Here is a 22,842-nt window from a genome sequence, read left to right on the forward strand (position 1 = left end):
CACACACACACGTTAGTTTTAGTTTAAGTTCTATTTTGAATTGAAAATATGTATTTTGTAAAATTTCGAATTTTCGAAATATTTTTACACACTTTATTTCGTGACATAGTTAGATATTAAATGATATAGTTGAAATTATTTAGATACTTTTGCAATTAGCATCAATTTTTGAGTTAGAGCTTATTTGCAGTGATGAGTTTCTGGTGTATCTAAAGGTTTTATATTGTTATCTTACAAATTATTTATGCTGATAAACATGACGTTGTGTTGTTTCAACGGAAGTTGTGCAAATATTTTCTCGTATTTATTGCGCAAAGGGAAAAATGCCTTTCGTCGTGTGTTGCGTTAAGATTTCCAAATGTACATAGGAGATACAATCTCATCGGTATATAGACAAAGTTAATGCAAAGCATTATATTACCGGAATTTTATCACTCCTACAATATAATAAAGACCCATTGTAATTATGACGTAACTGATTCGATCCTTTTTTACGTTGTTGCTACTTGCTGTCGATTTTATCAGAAGTTTATCGCATTTTTTATCAACACTCTGCCATTGTCGCGTGTTCAAGTGCCATTGCTTTGATAATTGCATACGTATGTATTATCATCTAGGTTAAGCAAATTATTATGTGATACTATAAATGATAGTGAAATTTCATCTTAAGAAAACATTTATTTAAACTTTCGATGGAATTACGCGAATATACAGTGTGTTTAAGCCAAAGTGAAACAATAGTTAAACGCTGTTATTTATAGGTTTGAAGATGTATTTAATGAACAAATTTTTTTTACCTGAATAAAGTTTTATTACAACTTAAAATGATTCCAGAGAATACTCTCTGTACGCATGTAAAAGTTTCCCGAAGCGTCTTCGGGTCACTGTGGAGGCTACAGATAAAAGATTCGAATTGTATAAATAAATTAATTTTGATTTAAACCTTTTCTTGAGTTTTTAGAATATGTTTTTACATGAAAAACATATTCTAAAAATTCATCTTCTTCTTCTACGGCATAACAGTTTTAAAAAGATCCTTAGTCTCAATTTTTTTTTTAGATTTTACAAACCTTTATTCATGCATTCACATGCATTCACATTTTTTTTTTAGATTTTACAAATCTTTATTCATGCATGCAAAAAATGCATTCACTAAATATATCTCAAAACCTACAAATAACAGCGTTTTTTGCTTTACTTTGGTTTGAATACTCTGTAAATGTAAAAAAATTTATGCGATTTTCTAAATCAAGAATTCTTTTGATATTTTCTCTTTTCTTTTTTTACTTCCTTTTTTTACTTTCTTTTCTTTTGTCACTTCTTTTTTTACTCTCGATATCTTTTTCAGCCATAGATATAGCCGTAGTTAGGATTACAAAATATATTTTATGGGTTTTAGAGACGGTAGCAAAAATGTGGAATGGTAATATGGAAAGGTAAAAGAACAACAAGCTTAATGATTGTTAGACTATATTATTGGACGTGTCCAACTATCCTTGGCTAACAAATAATATCGATCGACGAACAATGAATCTCTATAAACTTACAATGTAATTTTGATTTTGAATATTTTGATTTTGGATTTCCTACCTTCCACTTCTCTTCTTACACTTTGTACCTTCAGTCGCGTCGGCAATTGTGCCGACGGCCGCTCCGAAAGAATGTCGCACACGGAGGAGAGATATCATTATAATGAGCGTGGTGATGCACGAACGAAATTACCTCTATACGACAAATCATCGTCATGATCGCATCGTGAATTTCAAAAATATCTCTCGGTCGAAGGTAAAAATACTTTTTGACACCGAAGCGCAGCACTCTCCGTCCATATCACGTTCTAATTTGTGTAAAAGAAGTCAGCTCTCTTATCAGTGGCTTTTATCTTCAGGTATTACACTTGCATATTACGTTTTGGGGGAGAGGGAGAGAGGGGAAGTGGGGTCCGTATTTAAAATATACACATACACGTTAAGTATATGAGATTTCGGGTAAGAATAACTGATACAGTCTTTTACACAAATCAGTTACAGAAGACGCGTGCATTCTCTCGCGCAATAGTTTTTCATTCTATTTAATTTAATCATGCACACATCATATTTTATGTATTTTCAGTTCTTTATATATATATATATATATATATATATATATATATATATATATATATATATATATATATATATATACATATATATATATATATATATATATATTTTTCACAGATATAGATATACAATAATTCTTAGTTTCAGATAAATCGTACTAAATTTATCGTACGTAACTAATATCGTTCGTCATTTCTCTCGAAAATACGAAAACGAAAACGTTATAGAGAATACGGTGTAAATACTATAATTTTTATCGCATAAAATATCTATAAATATATATACGGTACTTAGATGAAAGCATTATAATAGGAACGTTTGGTTTACTGCTGTTCTTACGTTAAATTATCGTTACACTTAAGGGATGAGAGGGGAATAGCGATTGCCGTAACGAATCGATCGATATCTCCTCCTTTATGAAACGCTCGTGTCGCGTACAAAAAAGTTAACGCGTTACTTATACACGAGTCTTATCGATCTATAAAAAATGTTGGCAGAGTGTTTGAAAATTAATTCGTCGTCGAGGAGAACTTTGGCAAAAGTTTGCGACAGGATACGTTAACATCCGTTCTTCGCGAAGGTAATAATAACGTCAGTGTTTACTAAGCGACTGCACTGTTTAAGTCAAAATTATCCATCTGCTTTTATTACATTACGAAATTCCTGTTGGAAGAGATTATTAATCCTGAGGAATTTAGAATTCTAAATGCTACAAAAAAAAGAAGAAAAATAAAAATCGAATTAGCTATATAGGGGGAATCTGTTCTAGTCTGATAATGTTCGTCGTACATTTGCATAGTTGTACATTGTTATACATTTCTGATGGGTAATTGTGCTTTGGTAATCGGTCAGGGAGAGGGGGGAGGGAACTTTATATGTTCGAAAGATAAGGCAAAATTATAGACGCAGTTAGATGTTTTCTTCTTCGCCCCAAGTAGCAGAAACTTTTGAAAGACGTCCAAAAGATGTCTTTTTTACTTCTTCAGACGTCCTTTAAACATCTGTTAGGCGTTTTTAAGACGACTTTTACAAGCTTCTGTTAGCCGGGATCGTACGACCGTGATCTTTTGATTCTATGATTTTCGTCAGGTTTACACAGTAGTCGCTCGTGTTACACTTCACTGTGAAGTAACATAAGATATTATGATGCCTCTTCATCTCGGTCGTTTGTTATGTACACATCTTCTAATGCACACTTTGGTAAATATATATTTAATAATTCGTTATGTGTCGACCCGATGTCCTCTCATGCTTGTACTTTTTTCTTGTTTACCCAGTAGATAAGTTTAATTATGCTATTACCGTTATCGGCCATGGAAAGAAGTAGTTAGGGGACCCTGAATCATACTTATCGATCGTATTTAATTTATGTACCTATCGCTCTGTCAGTTAGACTTTGCGCGAATCGCCTATTAGTTTTTAACCACTAATTTTGATTATCCTCGAAACTTACACGTACATGTACATGCGTTACGTATATTACGTATCTTAATTATACTTCGTCTTTCCTTAAAATAGTTCCTAATTTTACATTATCGCGCAGTTCGCACACGGACTGTTACGCTCAGAATCGAATCGACAAACGAAAAGAAAGTCTATGTACAATTTCGAAACTTTGCTTATAACTTTTCAAAGGTGCAAAAATTATGTTGATATCAAAAGCTTTGAAATCTTCATTGCAAAGAAAAATCATGAAAACAGAAATAAGAGAAATTAATATGTCTGCATAGAATTTATAAAATTACTACTTACATATATATATATAGCTACAGAGATATTTCTTTATTATATTTTTTATAAATTCTCTTGGTGTGCAATATTTTACATCGGTGCGGGTGAGCGCTGAAATATTTGGATTCTAAGCTCGTCTTGTCCTTACGTAAATATAATCTTTTCTACAAAATTATTATGTAAAACAGGCATTGTTGCCCCATATGATGTAAAGCGGGCTTTCCTTTCGCTTATCGATTAAATTACGTATATCTATGTACGTGCGCGAATAGGATACGGTTGGTCCAGTTCTATCGGGGCCTTTCCTTCGACAAGTCTACTAGACCGGACTAACCTGGTGTGACGCTCGGTAAAGCTCAATTTAGGAACCTAGCCGTTTACAATATAATAGGAACTGAGTCGCTTGCGCGAGCGCGCATCTTCGTTGCCCTTGTTGCGCAAGGTTGCCTCTTATAAATGCCGTGATAATCGCGACACTTCTCGCGCGCGCGCGAGTGCGAGTTTCGCGGCGTCTCGTAGATGTCTGAATAATGCGAATTTGTAAAAATTCATTGCTGAGGTAGCCACGCGATTCCTGAGGATCAGCACTCCGCAATTGCGTCACTCGAACATTATTATAATATTATTACAACGTCAGTGCCTATACGAGATGTCGAGGAAATCGATTCGGAAATTTAACGACCGTATAGTAAAAGAAAAGAATTCGTCATATTTATTATTTTCGATTTATGTTATCGTGAAATAATTTATTTACTTTATAAACTAACAAAATTATTTCAACGTGATCGATTGATTATATAACTAAAATAATCGTTATTAGCATTATGTGGGAGCATATGGGTGAAAATGGTTTAAATAAAAATTTGATTACTACATGACTTCTTTTAAAATATCGAATTGCTTTTCTTCCGTCGACATCCTGTATATTTTTCTGCGTGTACGGAATATGAATGATGCTTGTATAACGTTTCTAGAGCCATTATTGTCACACGTTGAGGTTTAACGCAAATGCAAGCTGGAGATTTCCGAGTTATTAATAGGTATGGTCGACTAACTGTTGCTAACAAGCATTGTCTGACATTCGTTGTCGCCATCCGCTTGAAAAACAAAGCACAGGTTAAAGGAAAAAAGAGAATACTGATCAAGTCGTTCTTTTGACTGGGTGTCGCTCAATTAGGTAATCTTTAATATTCAAAAGCGCGCTAATATAAAGCTGCATTGTTTGTATTGGTATTGATACTATGTTAATTAATGGTTTTATGTTAATGTCATGTTAACATTATGTTAATAGCTTTTAGAAAACGACTCACTCGTATTAAAAGCGAGCTCTTCAAACGATGTCGTTAATTTCATTGTTACTAAATTACACTTAGATTTCTCATCGGTGCGTCGTGGCGAATTTAAGATTTCGTCCTGTGATGTGTGAAAGATTGAACTGATGAACGCGATGAAAATCGCGCGACGTTCCGGGTAACCACTCGGTGGAAGAGTCTACACGCGAGACACTTTCGGAGTTCTTTGCGCAATGTAATCCCAAACAAACTTCAACCCTTTGGGAAACCCTCTAAGCGTATAACTTTCACTATCACGCGCGTCCTTCCTCTCGAGTCTCCCTCCTTATAAAGAAGAGCGGAAAAAAAGCGCGACACGTGTCGGGCGCAAGGGTGCGCGGCCGTCCTTCGACGTTTTCCACGTTTACCTCGCACGAGCGTCAACCCTAATTTCACGAATTCCGCGGCGTTTTACAAACTTCTTTTTTGCGCTGGCTCCTCGCGATACACACGCGCTCCACCATCTGGCGCGGTCGGTCATTGCGAAAGGGGCCGCCGCGGGCTAACAATAGCCGGTCCACGAGCTAAGCCGACGGCTACAGAAGGGGGAGAGCGAAATCTTATAAAGGATTTCCAAAATATTGTGTAAATCGGCCAGGGGGAGGCAGCGCGCCAGCTGAAAATTTGGGGTGAAATCTGTCGAAATGGGGAAAACGCGCGTCGCTCGCGCACCCGGTGCGTCACGACACGTGGACGCGGCGCTAAATAAATAAAGGGTTGTGTTCTAAGCTCTAACCCCTCCCTCTCTCCCTGCCTTTTCTTCCTCTTCCTCCTGCGTGCCTCCGAGGGTGCACACGGACCCGGACAATGCACCCGTTTACAACCCTTCGACAATTTCGATTCCCGTTTCGCGGATTCTCCGCTTTCACCCTCTCCTCGTGGAATCGCTCAACTGGAAATATTTCCGTGTAACTCGCGGCACGTCGAAAAGCCGTGAAAGGGTTCCTCTCTACGCGACGATTCCCTGTTTCTGCACTCTTTTTCTCTCGCCTTCTTTTTTTTACATGATGTTGAAAGGTTTGCTCGTAACAGTCGCGGAGCGACGAAACACCGTGTGGCCAACGTGAACGGTGTACGATATTTCATCGTCGAATATTCGCGACGTCTAGTGTCGAGCTCGCGCGACAATAAATCCAGAATTAGATCGGATGAAACTGAAACACGAGCGCGAGTTTTGTATACTTTCTCAACGGTTTTGTTACCTTTCGTTAGGATCGCATGGAAAATCGCATCTAGCGTTTCGAGTCTCGTATTACGCAGTCGTTACGCACAACATAGTTCTGTATTCTTTTACATTGAGCGTTCGGGAGTTGCATCGAAATTTCTGGGGTATGTAACGTTGTAATTTATCTACTTGAATCGATCAATTTGAATAAGTTGTTATTCGCTTTTTTTTAACGTCTTGATCAGACGTTCCTGAAGATACGCCGTTCAGAAATATCTCCCAAAATAATTCTCGAGATATCGGTTGCTTTTTTCGAGGGATTTAATCAGTCAATAATTTCGGATATGAGATTGATTGTGATAAAATTGCGCGCTTTGATGTTATTGACTGTTTCGAGAGTCGCGATACCAGCCGTCAGTTGTTTGCGATGTTTTTCCGTCGATCGCTTATGAGATTACGCTTTTACGTTCCAATCTTTAATATCATTAACATGACTTAACAGTTATCGAGTCTCGAATTTCGACATTGTTAGCATAATTTAATTTCCATCGCTGTGTATATTCAGTTAAATATAATTGCATATAATTGCAAGAATATCATAGATCGATAACGTTAATTAATTTGTTGGTATCAATAGATGGAGGCATAATTTCATTTCGAAAGCATTTAGTCTGCCAAGAATAATCGAGTTACCGGCTCGGAGAAGAGAACAAATGTTGCATCAATAATAAATATAAAATATTTACGTACAAAAATAACTATAAAGTAAGGAAGATAATTAGATCACTAATTTTAGTTTTCGCGCGAGCTTTTGACACAGCCATAATGCTTTCTTTCCTCAAATCGAGGGTTCATTTCTTCGATTGCGTCGTCGTCGTTGTGTTTTCGCGAGATCTCCTGTGTGGAAAAGCATTTCGTCGACCCTCGTCTCTGGCCTTCGTGGACTTCTTTGATCGTCCGAGACGTCGATTGTGGCCGTGGTGAAGTTTCAGGACGGAGGAAAAGACGCGGATATGACGATAGGGGTGGCGGTCGTCTCGATGGTGGTGGCACGATGGTGGTGGTGGTGAAATTATTACGGAAGGATGAAATTTCTACAAGTTGGCGTAAGACGATAGGGGAAGAAAGTGGACGCAGCGGGACGAGATCGAGGGATGGTTGGTCTAAGGAGGAGCGAAAGGAGAACGGAGGAATTAAGAAGGGGAGGCTTTGATAATTGCAATCCACTTCCTTGCCCGGGGTATAAGCAGGCTGTGGTGGTTGATGAGTAGGGGAAGCAGGGTGGACCAGTGTGAAGGGAGGGGCGAACCGTTCAATACCTTTTTCTGAAATTTACTGTGGGCTCGGCGATCCTTTTGTAAATAAATGACGAGGAAACAAAACGATCGCGATTATTGTATTCGCAGAGGGTGGAATACGGCACGGACCGTGAAGAAACACGGCAGCCATCTTTAAGCTAGCCGAGCTTGCGAGCCCCCGCGAAGATTAGACCTTGGGAATGGATTTCTTACGTCGTGAAAGCGTACTTATTTTTATATTTGAGAAAATGAATTATTATTTAAGTATCTTTATGATATATTGAAGGTACTTTCAAATAATCTCTAAAACCATACACACGCGGATATTTCTTGAAATATTAAAGAAAATTTTTTCATATTACTGAAACTACTGATATCTGAAATTAACTAATTTATAGCAATTAAAAATATACTAAAGATCTTCATATCTCTTTTGTTAAATTCTAATATCAGTTAATATTAAAAACCCAAACATTATACGCTCTATAACAATATTAGTTTCCAATCGTTTTCAGGCTATTCACACGTTGTATCCAGTCTCGAAGCTCTTCCAATACATCAAATTGGATTCGTATTTTTCTTCTGAAAATATCCGACGAAATTCAGTTGGTTTCCGTTCAGTGTCGTTCTTAGGTTCTCTATCGAACGATAACAAACGATAACGAAATATCCTCCGCCTTTTGTCTACGTGGTGAAAGATCTCCACTCTCGCTCCACGTCTTCCTTCGTTTTTGGTGCTCTTGGAAACCGCAAGATATTATTGATTTTTATACATATCTCCCCGCACCATCCGGGATATATATATGTGTGTGTGTATGTGTGTGTGTAGGTGGACGTTCGTTTTTCGAGCGTGTGCATGCACACATCTGTGTGTTTACGTACGCGAGAGTAGAGGGGTTGGCTATGTGTCATTTACTCATCGGCCGTGAGTCGGTGCGAGAAGGACGACGAGTCCTTCCGCCTTCCCTTTTCAAACCGACTCCACCATCAAGCGAAAGGAAAACTTCTATATGGCGCAAGCGCCCCGTGTCGCATCGACTTTTGCGCGTCCCTCTTGATTGAAAACCATCGTAGCCGCTTTTCCTTTCGTTCGTTTAGTTCGATAGAACCTATCGCTCCGCGTCTGGAAATAATGCCCCGAATCATTCGTCGTTGATTATAAACAATAAAATATCTCGACCACCACCATCGAAATTTCTTTCGTTCACACAGTGTGATTCGGAGAATAATTATGAAAATGATAATAAAAACAATTATTTTTATCCTTCATTCCGGGGTTTAAACATGGTTGATGTACGGTTAGTTTATACGATAAATCTAATAGTCTCCCTTAATGATGTGATTTCAGAAAATTTTGTTTAAAATTTATGTAACAATGTTAAGATACTGTTATCTTCTTGCTCTGACAACTCGGTATGAAAAAATCCCGAGAAATATTATTTTCGACGAATGTTGCTTTGCTTTTTCCCATTTTTTAGAGAACATTGAAATATTCTGGCTTTCGAGCGTGCAAAAAAGAGCAAAGGGACGCAATTTGTCAAATTTAATTTGTTTGAGATATCATTTGTCAGCAGTGGTAAAAAGACACCCTAAGAGCGACACCCTTAAAAAAACAAAACCAATGAGTCGGCGGATCTAACGGCCGTCCATCAAACTGAATCGAGTAACTCGATATCTTAAAACCAGCGATTGAAACCGGTGTAATTTCAGCGAGTTCAGATTTCGTTAGACACAAGAGAAAACGATCTCTATGTTTATTCGTGACGATGTAAATGCCATTATTGACGTGGTGTACATTCTTCTGTACACACATAATATCAACGGACGAAAATTAATTCAGTCCAAAAAGACGAGACTCGCGGAAATCGAGCAAAGACACAAAAATAGATTGCAATGTAAAGTAAGGATAAATAAAATAAGGGTAAAATAATGGAAAATAAACAGAAATGAAAGGAATAAATTTTATTCACCTAAGTTTTCTCGATCACACGTGTGTAACTCATTAGAAAGATAAATAATTGCAAGATATCAAGCGTACATAAAGAGAAAATAAATATAAAATAACAAAAATAATATAGGTCCCATCTCTTCGCGCAGTTTTATACAAAAATATGCGATTAGTCGAGTAACGGCAAATTGTTTTTGCGCCGGCAATCGATTGACTATATCGTGTGACTAGATCAGGTATAGGAATTGTAAATCGCTTCCAAAATGACTAGACATGCTAATTAATCCCCCTAATTTCAAGAAGCATACACTATATCGTACGCTTGTGTGCCCCCATTTTACACGGATTACGCTTTTCCACGAGCGTACATACGCACGTGTACGCATAATCCTCGTTTTATCGTTCACATGTGAAATGCACTTAGCCTACGACGCTCTTAATATAATCAATAATATATATTAATGAACAATATATACTTTGTGTTTTTTTTTTCTTTTCGTTTGGTTTACGGGTAAAATTTTGATTTTGCGCTCAATTATGTTATTACGAAGGCAATGTTGATTTTGGGCATGCGAGCCGTTAGGACTCCACTCGGAACTTCGTTATAATTTCTTTGACTTGCCGGTTGCATCGACACGCTTGGTTAACCGACCACAATTAGCGTCCGTTCACAATATTTGTGCCAGATTATATATAAACCTAAATATGTAATAAACAGATACAGAGGAAATAAAAATTCCACGCAAGTGTCGATGTAACCGAAGCTAACTACCACCTTCCCGTTACGAAGAGAAATTGTTTCGTGCTTCGCACGAATTTTTGACGCTCGGCAGAAAGTGCTATAGTTAGATTATAAATCAGCACAATTTAAATACGTAAAATTTCGTCCTCGAATATCTATCGGTACAATCGTTTTACAAAATCGTTACGGTCGTCTTATCAAACGATGACTTTCTTATCGATACCGCCGAATTAATCAGTATTCAGTGGTATTCTGATTTCTCTCTCTCTTTCTCTCTCTCTCTCTCTCTCTCTCTCTCTCTCTCACTCTCTCTCTTCAAAAGAGATATCTGCATTTGATATTCTACATTGTGAGATTCGCGCCGAGACACGTCAAAGAAATTATTTCGTATCCATCGCGCGTCCGCTCGCTGTTATACGGAAATGTGTGTAGCCACGCGCGCGAAAATCCACGCTGTTCCCCGGCGTCGCCCGGATTTATTATCCACCCCGTATATATGTGTGTGTGTATATATATATATATATGTGTCCTTCTCTCTCTCTCTCTCTCTCTCTCTCTCTCTCTCTCTCTCGCGATAATAATTAAAATCCCCCGCATGTACGCATGTTCTGCACAGGCCATTAAATGCACAATACACATATCTGTATGGGACGCAATTAAGAGCGGGGTGAGGTGGCCGTTTTGCATGTCAGCGTACTGTGCACGTGGGGCAAGAAAAATGGGCAAGCCGGCGGGACGCAGGGGCGGAAGGAGGGGGAAGGTTAGGACGCTGCTCCCTCCTTCCCGTCCGTTTCGTTGTCGGACTTTTTCGGAAAAATCCCCGCCAAGGTCACGACCTCTTCCTCACTCTGACCTTCTCTTCAGAGGGGGAGGCGGGGTGGGGGAGGGGGCCAGATGTGGAGGTCCGTTTGTCCGGGCCCATCTCGCCGGCTCGACAATGCCGCCAAAAATTCGTTTTTCCCCAACCGATTCGCTCCTTCTCTCTCTGTCCACAACGCTACTGCGTTCTTCCTTTTCCCTCGATGGGTTCGTAATAGCCGATCGCCTCTCCGCCCCTAAGGTATGTTAATGCGCGCGTGCGCGCATACTAATTCAGACGAATTTTCGGCAACGGTCACGGGGTGCAGGCTCCGCATTAAATGACGCGGTTCTCGAATTTCAGCTGCGCGCGGGGAAATTTTTATGGCCCATGAGACAAAAAGCAGCTCGTGCCATGGAAATCGTTCGGAATAAATCATGCTGTCTCTGACAGTGGCGGATTCGCCGAATTGCCAGAACGCGTCGGCCTACGAATGTTGCATTTCAATGGGAATCGATGCGTCTATCCGATCGCGTTATTTATACCCCACCCGTTATTTTCGACAGCGGCTGTACGATGCATAATTTATCTCTCATAGGTTGCTGCTCGTTCAAGCGAATCTTGAGAATTGTAACGCGCGGATCAGTTATCGCGACTATTTGCCATTGAATATACACGGCTTAGCGCAATTTTTCTTAGATTTTACATCGCGTGTCACTTTGAACAAATGTGTATAAATATAATTTATATCTTAGCCAATAAGAGGAATATCGTTATTACTCTAATCGTCGAATTTTCTTTTTCTTTCAAAGACCAATTACATGTAAACTGCACACGAATGAAAATTATAATATTTCTTTCAATAATCATCGTCTCGGTATTTTTTGAAAGGAATATCTGTGGCCGAATTTTTGTTGGTGCGAGTACAGGAAAATTTCACTGAGGTAGCCTTATTATTTCACAATAGAGTAAGGGCAATATCGTGGGCGTACGTCGCATGGGCGGAAATACATCGTGCATGTTTGTTCATCGGAGGGATGGACGGCGCACCGGTGCGCTACGAGAAACGTATTTTGGGAAGCTAGGCAGGTTAGAACGGCTGTACACGCTCCGCTATCGAGTGGTCACTGCGACGACAGCTGCCTTTGTGGGCATTTCGATCGAATTCGGGCCTTGACCGCTGCCGAGAAAATAATCTTTTAGCCGGGCCTTTTACAAACCCAACAAATTTTTATAATTTGCTGAACAATCTTTGAGTGAGCTACAATTTCAAATAGCAAATTTTTAGAAGAACAACTCGAGTTTCCTTTTTGTATTTTCCTTCAGATTTTTCGGAAAAACTGCAAACCGCATACTTGTAACTTTTTCCTCGAGTTTGTGGAAGTGTATTGATAGTTGTTATTCCCATTACGGCTGGAACTTTTAGGAAGTGGATAATCTATCCTGCGTCAAAACGATTAAAATAGGCATCATGCATCATGAAAAAAAGACACTGTCGCAATGAATTCCAAGATGAGTAGGTGTAGCGCGTTTCCGAGAAACAATTCCTCAGTTAATTCTCAGTTATCCTCGAGATAGGGGATTTTTCAATTACACGTCGTTGCGCGCATGAGGCGATCGACCATTACGATCTGATCGAGAGAGTACATTCGATGGAAACTACATTCGATCGCAATAAACGGTCCGCTGCGTCGGATACATATATATCGAGACCTGTATGATAACGAGGAAATTCGCGATAGATTATGCGCGTTTCTCAAGCTGCAAGGCACGAAATCGAAACAGCTTTCAGAGAGGAACTTTTTAGCCCGGACTACAGCGTCCGCGATCTTTACCGACTAGACTATGTAATTCTTAGTTAATTAATCCGAGTTGTGCCACGTAGATTATACGTACATAAATCGGGGGCCGTTTGTTCAAATATACTTCAAGTGGATCGAGCTTGGTCATTTCGAGACCCCTTCCTATGGCCAGGAGGGGACCGATTATATATTGATATCCGCGGTACATTTACGCGCGAGAGACACACGCATTATCATTATATTTAAAAAAGTATTTAAAGTCTATGCAATGTGTTGGCTGTGTATACGATTGTACTTTTTGTTGCGGGTTATACTGTGTCCACCCCTGAGTTGGTTGGCGATTCTCTGCACATTGATATATTCAATGCTGTTGCCATTGTAGGTCATGCTCTCGCCCTCTCGGCCGTACACGTCGTGACGATAATTAGCGACTGCGCTTAATTGGCGCCGTCCGCCAATCTCTCGGAGTCTAGCGTACTCTATATGTGTTGTATACGATAAATACCTCTCTAAATCTTTTCTATCTTCTCTGAAAACTCTGTTCTTATATATATATATATATATTTATATATAAAATATTGACTAGAACAGTCGCGAAAGGAAAAGTCAGTAAGAGGTGGTGCGCTTATTAATGCCGATCGAACGTGATCACGCTCGATTTCACGCGCGATTGGTTAATTTGAGCAAAAGCAAAACCGAGGCTAAAACAAGTGAGAAAGATGGGGAGAGAGAAAGAGAAAGAAAGAGAGAGAGAAAGACAAAATGAAATGTGAAGAAATTGAAGGCCCCCGTAATAGGCGAGCCTGTCGCATTTTAAAATAGGAACTTTGTCGATCACCCGTTCGTGTTAATTAGTTACGATTAAGTATTTACAAGAGTATAACATGTTCCCTACTTAGAACAATAATATAACAATCTCGTCACGTTATTTTCCATCGTTATTCGGTCGGTCTGCCAATTTTATCGTCTTCAGAAACCATCGGAATAAAACGCGTATAAAGTGCCCTACTATTTACTACTCTAGGACGATCCCTCCATGTTTCGAGTATGTGAGTCGATGACGTGTCGCGCAATGACGAACAATCTCACGTCATGGAACGAATTTTTCGAAGTGAAAGACATACACATAGAATCACCTTTCTCACTTCGGGGATAATATCGTAATGTAAAAACTGATTCGATTAATGATTGAGAAAACGATTTAGGAACTCTCAGAATGTCCGCGACAAAAATCCCTCACTTAATCATCGCGCTTTCGAACATTAATCGATCATAAAACTAATTTTAATACGACACGGAGAATTACCTCCGACGTTGGTATATTTGACTGTTCGGATATTTCGTTAATGTCCCATCACTCTTTCTCTATCTCGGTTCTATCGATTCGCAACGTCGAACCAGGGAGTTCACTTAATCGATAATGGGAAAGCTGCAAAAGTTTCTAAAAGTACGCAAAAATCAGTGAAACGTTAGAGTATTACAGTGCGAATAACACTTGCCGGCAGCTCGCTCGTCTTCTACGATAAATAGGAACCGATACCACGTGCTCAGGTTGCAGATGCGGATGTTGGCAGCCCTCGGGGGCCCCGTCGTCATTCGCGAGATGCAGGCGCGAAGGATGCCACGATGAGTCAGTTAATACACTCAGGCGGGGGTGAGGGTGAAGGAAGCGGTCAGGGCGTTGCTGATTCTGGACTTGACTGGCAGGTAGACCAGAGCCGGTGCGAATCTTTTCGCTGAACTCGACTCGGCGCCTGCTTGCAACAAATCCTGTTCCTCCAGCAGGAACGGTTGCATGATGGTCTTGTCGGGGTTCGAATTCATGTCCTGCGGCATCGCGTAGCAGACCGGCACCTTCTGTTTGTTCGCCACCTCCTTCAGGGTCTTGCTAAGTTCAGCGATCACGCTCTCGGTCGGATCGCCGATCGCCTTGTGATCCTTTCGTACGTGTTTTTTAATCCGATTCAGATTCGTCGTCGCGTATCCGCATTGTGCGCATTTATACGCGCCTTGAGGCGTCACCTGCACCGCAGTCTCGTCTTGACGTTGGGTCCTCGCCGCGACTTCGGAGACGCTCTGATCTGCAGTCTGAGGACTGCAACCCGCTCGGTCGTCTTTTGCATCCGGGTCGCCTCTGTCCTTGGTGTCATTCAACTTCTCGATGTCCGGTCTATTTGGAATCGGCTGCTGGAATTGCGAAAGCAGCGTGGGGAATTGATGCTTAGTGAGTAAGTGCTGATGAAGCAACTCCGGTTGATGGAAGTCTTGCGAGCAAATCGGGCACTGCAGTGATCGATCGCTCTCGAGATTTTCCTGGGCATTCACGTGGGATCGTTCGTGAAGAAAGAGGAAAGGTAGCACGGGCGTCGTGAAGTTGCAGAAGGAGCAACGGTAGTTCTTCAGCTGCTCTTCCGAGGACGAGCCGAAGAGGTTGGAAAGCACCTGATTTCCCAGGTTCGTATAATCTACGGATTTGATCTGTTGCGCGATCTCGAAGCCGTTGGGTATCTTCAGATTCGAGGACTGCTGGGTATTCTTCGCTGAAGCGACACTTCTGCTGCCCGTTCTGGACGTTGCTTGATATTGTTGTTCTAATTCGCGCCATTTATCGATTCCCGCCTTACCGTGGTCACCCATTAGATGGGCTTTCAACCACTTGACGCTGCGAAACCTTCGATTGCAGATCGGACAGACCTCGGTGAAGTGAGTGAAGTATCTGTTACTGAGGTCTCCTAACTGTTCCGGCTTCAGTGCCGAGTCGTCTGTGCTCGAGGCATCGTAAGACTCCTGCCTGTTGTTAGTCGATCCCGAGGTGTTCTCGTCGACGATACCGTGGGTGTTGTGTTTGTGCACGCGCAGGAAGTACTTGCTGCACAGCTCCTTGTTACAGATGTTGCAAATCACGCCACCTATTTGTGCGCCGTTCTCGATCTCGATACCGTGCATCCGTTGCATGTGCGTCTTCATGAAGTACTTGTTGCAGAGCTCTTTGTTGCAGATCTCGCAGTAGCTCGATGTGGGAGTCAATGACGTCACTTTTCTTTCCGTTGTCGTCGTCGGTGTCGTCGTCTGGCCGGTAGGAGTTTGACTAGTTGGCGTCGAATTAGTAGTAGAAGTGGCTACCGTCGGAAGTGTCGGCAAAGTAACGACACTCGACATGACAGGCTGATGCTCCTCGTTGATGTGTCTTCTCAGTGCTTCTTGGCTAGGATAATCCTTCTCGCACAATGTGCAGAAAATGGCGGAAATAGCCACGGGCGACTTCTCTTGCGGCGACGATGAGATCTCATCGCTCGTGGCGCCGTGCTCCGTCGCCATGTGGACACGCAAGGCCGACCTTGAGTCGCACTCCTTGGCACAAACGGCACAGGACGTTCCTTTACCGGAATTCAGGCCGTTCAACTGCAGTATCATCGTCTGCAGCTTCTGCAGATCCTCGGAGATGGAGTCGGTGCGTGGATCAGAGCTATTTGGGTCGTACTCCTGCTTTGGTGAGCCTCGTTCTTCACCCTCGTGTATTTTCTTGCTATGTGCCTGATACAGACCTGCTGTTTGGAAGCGAATACCGCAAGGTTTGCATTCATGATCCTCGCCAGTGCGATCGTTTGACTCCGAACTCGCGGTGTTCTCGGTGACGATCAAGTTTAGTGGACTGGTTTGCACCTGATGCCAAATGACGGACGCGCCGGGATTGCTGGGCGACCTCTCGTTATCCTGTAGGACGATGCCGTGCCTCTTCATTTTGTGCGTGCGCAAGAAATACTTGTTGCAATACTCTTTGCAGCAAATCTCGCAGAACGCTTCGGGGTTTATCACGCCTAGACGGCGCAGGCGATCGGCATTGAAGCCGGAATCACGCGCTTGTTGAATAGATTGAGGCGACAGGTGTCTGGGTGCTGGCATAAAACTAGTGTCTTCTTGTTCGATGCCGTATTCTTGCTTGAAGAGCGTTTCCATGCCGCCGGGACTGTCGCGCGGAGTCTCCCGATCTTCCTCGTTCTGCTGGTCCGAGTGGTCCATCGACTCGTTGTGTACCTTTTGTTTGTGCTTCTTCGCGGACTCTTCGTTACGAAAACGCTTCTGACAAATATCACAGGCGACACCGGTCGTCGGCGGCGTCGCCGGTGGTTCCAGCTTCACCGTGGTGGCATTGCTATGAAAGTTCGTACCGAACACGATGCCGGACACATTCGCGTCCATGGTGCTTAATGACGTCGCCGGCGAGTCCACGTAAATCCCGTGCTTGTTGGCCTTGTGCGTTTTCAGGAAGTACTTGTTGCAGAATTCCTTGTTGCACAGATCGCAATACGCGTCCGGATTGAAGATCCTTATCGGCGCCGCTCCTAAAGATGATCTTGGCACCTGTTGGGGATCTGCCAAGGGGAAACCTGGTAAGGATAGGTACGGCGCGAGAGCGCCTGGGAAAGCCGAGAGTGCCTGCAAGTGATTTGTCATCGTGGCGATCTGATTAACCGAGCCAGGCCACGAATCCTCGCCCTGCGCTTGCATCTGCGACTGCATCTGTGCCTGCGCATGCTGACCGCCGGAGGTCAGCCACGTGTTCGAGGTGGCGAAGTTCTTGACGCTGAGAAGGCTAACGGGACTCTCGGTCTGGTCCAGCTGCTGCGCCGGCTCTAACTTAATGGCGACGTCCGGCGCCGCTGGATTCGCGGCGCCGTGCTCGCCGTCCACGTGGACGTTAAGCGTCTCTTTGCTGTCGAAGAACCGGCCGCAGTGCTGGCAGCGGAACTCGTTGTTCAGGTTCTCGTCTTTCGACGACGGCGAATGTTCGTGATGGTGGTGGTGGTGATGATGGTGATGATGGTGGTGGTGATCGAGGTATTGGTCATGGTGATGGTCGTTGCTCGGCAACGGCGATCGCGACGACGGCTTACCTTCGCTGTCCTCGTCCTCGTGCTCGTTCTCGCGCTCGTCCTCATGCGCGTCGGTTGCGAGGCTGGACGAAAATCTTACCGGTGTGGTCTGTTTCCGACGCTTCTTGGGCCCGGTCGGATCGGTGTCGCCGCGAACACGCTTTCGGGGGTCGCGCTCGCTGCAGCTCGAACCGTCGCTGTCCAGCTCCGCCGCGTCCGGCATCATCGTCATCTCGTGCGACGTCACACTCGACGACATCTCGGTGGGTCTACGCGACAAGCCTGCGCCGAGTCCTTAGATGTTGCTTGGGGTCTGGTAAAAGAAAAATAGATTTCTTGTGTTTAAGAAATCGCGATGAACCATGCTGTCTAATGAGATCTTCACGAAGATTCTCGCACACAAAGTACGAAAAAGAAGTACAAAAAAAACTCTCATAAAATTTTGTTTTATTTTTTTCTCGGTTTGATTTATATCAAATTTAAAGTATACACTAACACAAATTATACACTACACTTTTACGCGTTGCTTGATACATATGTATAATACTCAATTTAATTCAACAATTAGTCCGAAAATAAAACTCGCGCGGATATAAATCTTAGATACGGCGAGCGCGAGACGCGAACGATCGCGAATGCTCGTAGAAGGCGACGTTAATTCGGCAAGAAGATCATAATGATTTCGTTCGACGGAGCTGGGACTGAGGGTTGGGGTCAGCTAACGAGCACTTCGTGCTATAGGAAGACGCACGCGAGACTTGACGGACGAGACACGGCGGGATACCCTCGCGCGCACGATGGACATGCGGTCTCGAAAAAGGGAGACGCGATGTCGAGGGGGAGGTGGGGACACCCTCATGACTCATATCTACGTCCACCCCACGCGCATTCGGGGAATCCGGAGGAGAGTACGAATATGCATTTCAGAAGCGCGGCGTAATTACTAATTCAGGATGACAGCCGCGTATCGCGGTAAGTGGCCGTACGGTCAGTGAACCCTCAACGATATCCGCTATTGTCCGGCCTGTGCGTGATATATGCGTGAGAAAGATCGCGTGAGCCGCGCGTGCATATCGGAAAGTTCAGAAACATTTTAGCGATTCTTACGGTTAGACGCCCCGTTATCGTGGTCGCGCGGTGTCGCAAAGGGAATATCATGATACGAATATAAATTGCCAGCAAATTTAACGACCCTCTTCAACAAAGCGCTTTGTTTGGATAATGCTTATTGTAAGAGCAATTTAGTCGTTGATTATTAAGATTCAATATTTTTTAACACACTTATGTTTCCCAGAGATATAGAAGAGCCTCAACTGTAAGATAATAGCGCAATAAAATCTACAAACAGATTTGCGTTAATTTGAAATTTTCCCGGAGCTTTTGCGAAAGTTGGTAAACGGTCGAATACTCATTCGGGTTTCATAGACGCAACGTTGTACGCGGAAGATTTTCTTATTTCCATGAAATATTTGCAACGTTGCGTATAAATCTGATAATTGTCATCTTAAGGAGATATGCCATGCTCTTAAAAACTTTGTCGACCAAATACTAACTTTCTTCTGCAAAATTTATGTCGTATATATACAAAAATGCCTTTGTACAATGAAAGTACAAAAATTAATTAGAATATTTGTTCAATATGAACATTTCACGACGAAGATGACGAAAAATTTCAAAATTGAACTGTCAGTTAACTGTCAGTTAACGTAAATATTTATTTGATACTAAAGTTCTGTACATACTGAATATGTATCTGCTCCGCTCAAAAAAAAATTCAAATAACATTGCTGTATCTTTACAATTGAATATTTAAAAGTGTACGAAAAATTTGTAGAAAAATATCTATACATTCATGATTATGTTTCCCGCTAAATATATGAAAACAGAGCAATATTTATGTAAAATCTATATGTATAAAAAGAAACATAAAAAAATAAAGTTTCGTTAATGACGAATCGCCTCTACACTATTGACATTTTTGGAATTCGTCATCCTCGGCGTATCCTCTTAACGCGTAAAATTGCTTCAAACATAATTACAACAAGAATAAATTTCATTAATTTCTCACCCGCGAGAGACGCATTTCCTGATTGAGATTTCAAACGTCTCCGTTTCATGATTGTTGAACCATAGAAATCGCTTTCATGCCGAAATAAGATACCTCGCAAATCGCACATTGTCACCGTGAGTCACGCGAACCGCCACGTTGTGCATCTCGATTACGAAAATTTTGCGACGTTTTATAAAACTCGGAGCGGCCCGCGACGGTACAATCACCTCGTCTCCCGGCCGTTTCTTTCGTCTCCGAATGAGCGAAAGTGCCGTTATTGGCATGTGGCGTCGTCGGGGGTAAGTGAACTGCGAGGATCTCGAATGTCACTGGTCAAGCGCACCCTTATTGACGAAGATATTTCCATCTTCACGTCGTTCAGGCTTTCCCCTTCGAAAGTGGGAGGTCACCCCACGCGCACTAGAACATTTTTTATTTAATATCGATCTGATCGACGAGGCTCGCGAAGATGTTAGAAAATCACGTTGAAATCAAACGGACTCGTCAAGACGTGGTATCCACGTAGTCTGAGGCGAATAAGAAACCGCTTTAGAAACGGACACAACGCCACGGCAAAGCTGGGTTATAACGGAGAAATCAGGTATTCGCGTGCCTAATCCTCGGCGGTTTACGCCTCTTTGGATTCTACCAGGTTACTGTTAGGTATAGGCACGATGCCCCATGAAGGGCCTGTCACGCTGTTTTCGTCCCTACCACCTTCGAAGACCGATACAAATCTCCCCACCTCGCTAGCGTCACTGCATTCTGCTACATTCTATGGATAGATGATTTTCGGTATTATTTAAATAATGTTGACGTAAAAAGCGGCCTCATGTGAGAATAATATTTTAACGAAGTGAGTGAGAATTATTCGCTGGGCAATAAGGTAAACGTTCTAGTGATTGAACGTGTGATTGAATATGATAATTGAATTACTAATAATATACTTGTGTTTGTTAAGATGCTTATCAATAAATGAAACAAAATCACAAAGTAACTAAATATTTCTTTTCATTTATTATATTGTTTTGTATATAAAAAGCATTTCAACAAAGAAAAATACAAAACCAATATGTCAATCATTGAGACATATATGTTCGATTACTGGGACGTTTACTTTATTTGTGCGTTTTGTAATGATGATTTTAATCGGATAGTGTGTTTCGCTAAATAGACTTCACGTAACTTTTAAGATGACACTTAAAATAACGCCACCACATTACGTATGTGGGGTATGTAGACAAGTATTACACATTATACAAGCATTACACGTGTATTATTGAGTTCATATTTCTCGGAGAATATCGATCTGGTCGAGCCAACTAGATATAACGAATGCTTAAGATGATTCATAATGTAGACCGAAATTTGAAAGACACAAGTAAAGGGAACGATGCAAACAAAATTGATAGAAATACTGAAGAAATCTATATTTAGTTTCCCAAAAAACTCCTCGATAAGTACAAAACGATATAAAAAACGGACGATAGCCCGAGTATAAAAGCCGCCACCGTTCCGCATTCTCGGCTATTATATTATATTCGCTCAGACTCCTTGACAGTTCCCTATTGGTCCACGTCTTTTAATTCGTTACATCACAAATACATTTAAATCCAGACAACTAGTATCACGCACGGAAACAATTATGTTAGCTGCCCGTCGTTCAAACGTCTGCTTAACCGACAACACGAGTCCTCGTCCATCTATTTATTTTTCCTAATATACTCGCGATTATACTAACCGTGTATCTTTTTGAGCGATCGCCCGTTAACGCTTACAATAATAAGAGATTTGTCATCGACAGAAGATGATAAGATTTCTCGGTACACAAGTCAAATAAAAATAAGGAATTTGATGCCTTAGCGAAAGCCAATCTTAATAATGTATTACGTGTTAGCAGAGCACGCTTTATTAATTTTCACTGCTTATTTATTAGTAATTGGTAATTAAATTCGACAGCGAGTACGAAGATATAAAGTAAATGAATTCATTCTTTCGGCTTTCAAAGGCTGCTGTAACGAAGATGTTTTTTCAATGGCGCAAACATACGCGACAGATACACATTTGTCTCTTCCGTTTGCTCTGTTATCAGCTGTATTGCGTTACATACATACGACAGAAATTGCTTATTGATGGCACATGAAACACGTGCTACTAATAAATACTGGCGTTATTTCTTCGATTGTTTCGACAGGTGGTTCAGATATCAAACATGCCGATTTGCTCCGTTGATTCCGCCGATCGTCAAACCGATATAATGTGAAATATTTATCGATTTATGATTTATTAGTCGATAATTAATTAATTGCACGTAAAACACGTGTATCATACATGTGCGTAGTTCTATCGAGAGTGCACACTGAGAGAAAAATGTATGATATTTGGAACTATAATGGCATAGTAAAAAGATTATAGTTAGAAATATAATTTTTATAGTAAATGTTACCATAATATTTGTAATATTTACAATATAAGCATAGTATAACTGACCTGTGTAAAATTTTTACCAAGAATTAAAATTATTTGAAATAAAAAATATAGTAATAAAGTGGCAAATATTGAATGGTAAGAGAAATTAATTATTTTATATAGTCAATGCAATTGGAATATTTGGCAAATATAGGTACATATAACTATATTCCCAAAAGGTGCTTTATCATATATATAGAATAATAAGATGGTGACTATAAATCTGTGTTCATTCTACTATATCTTCATGTTTAGATGAACTATAAATATATGTTTGAGATCAAAACGAACTATAAAATATAGTGAGATTATAGTTATTCCAATTATTTTTTTCTCTCAGTGCACATGGAAAAAAGATTGAATTAATCAAATATCTGGTCGAATATAAACGATCCAGAAATTCCGATTGAAGTAACCCGAATTGTTTAAGTTAACAAGATTTTTGGTCGACTTAAACAGAATTCGGGTTACTTCAATCGGAATTTCTGGATCGTTCATATTCGGCCAGATATTTGGTTAATTCAACCAAAC

General features: G+C 41.3%; 2 protein-coding genes across 4 annotated transcripts in view; one reads left to right on the forward strand and one right to left on the reverse strand.

Annotated features, from left to right (window-relative positions):
- The window catches only part of LOC116843640 (Down syndrome cell adhesion molecule-like protein Dscam2), a 313,414-nt gene that overhangs the window by 21,274 nt on the left and 269,298 nt on the right, over nt 1–22,842 (forward strand). The window lies entirely within an intron of this gene.
- LOC116843641 overlaps nt 1,366–22,842 on the reverse strand; it is a 28,345-nt gene continuing 6,868 nt past the window's right edge. For 2 of the 3 annotated variants that reach the window (XM_032814202.1, XM_032814203.1), the window contains one exon: nt 1,366–18,105. In XM_032814202.1, the coding sequence (XP_032670093.1) occupies nt 14,563–18,051 (3,489 nt within the window). In that variant the 5' untranslated portion in view covers nt 18,052–18,105 and the 3' untranslated portion in view covers nt 1,366–14,562. Of the gene's footprint in view, nt 18,106–19,860; nt 20,460–22,842 lie in introns of those variants that run through there. The other variant, XM_032814204.1, reaches the window with a different exon arrangement.

Source organism: Odontomachus brunneus, unplaced genomic scaffold (genome assembly GCF_010583005.1).
Source record: "Odontomachus brunneus isolate Ranch 3 - 2012 unplaced genomic scaffold, Obru_v1 Obru_scaffold_034, whole genome shotgun sequence".
NCBI classification, from domain to species: domain Eukaryota; kingdom Metazoa; phylum Arthropoda; class Insecta; order Hymenoptera; family Formicidae; genus Odontomachus; species Odontomachus brunneus.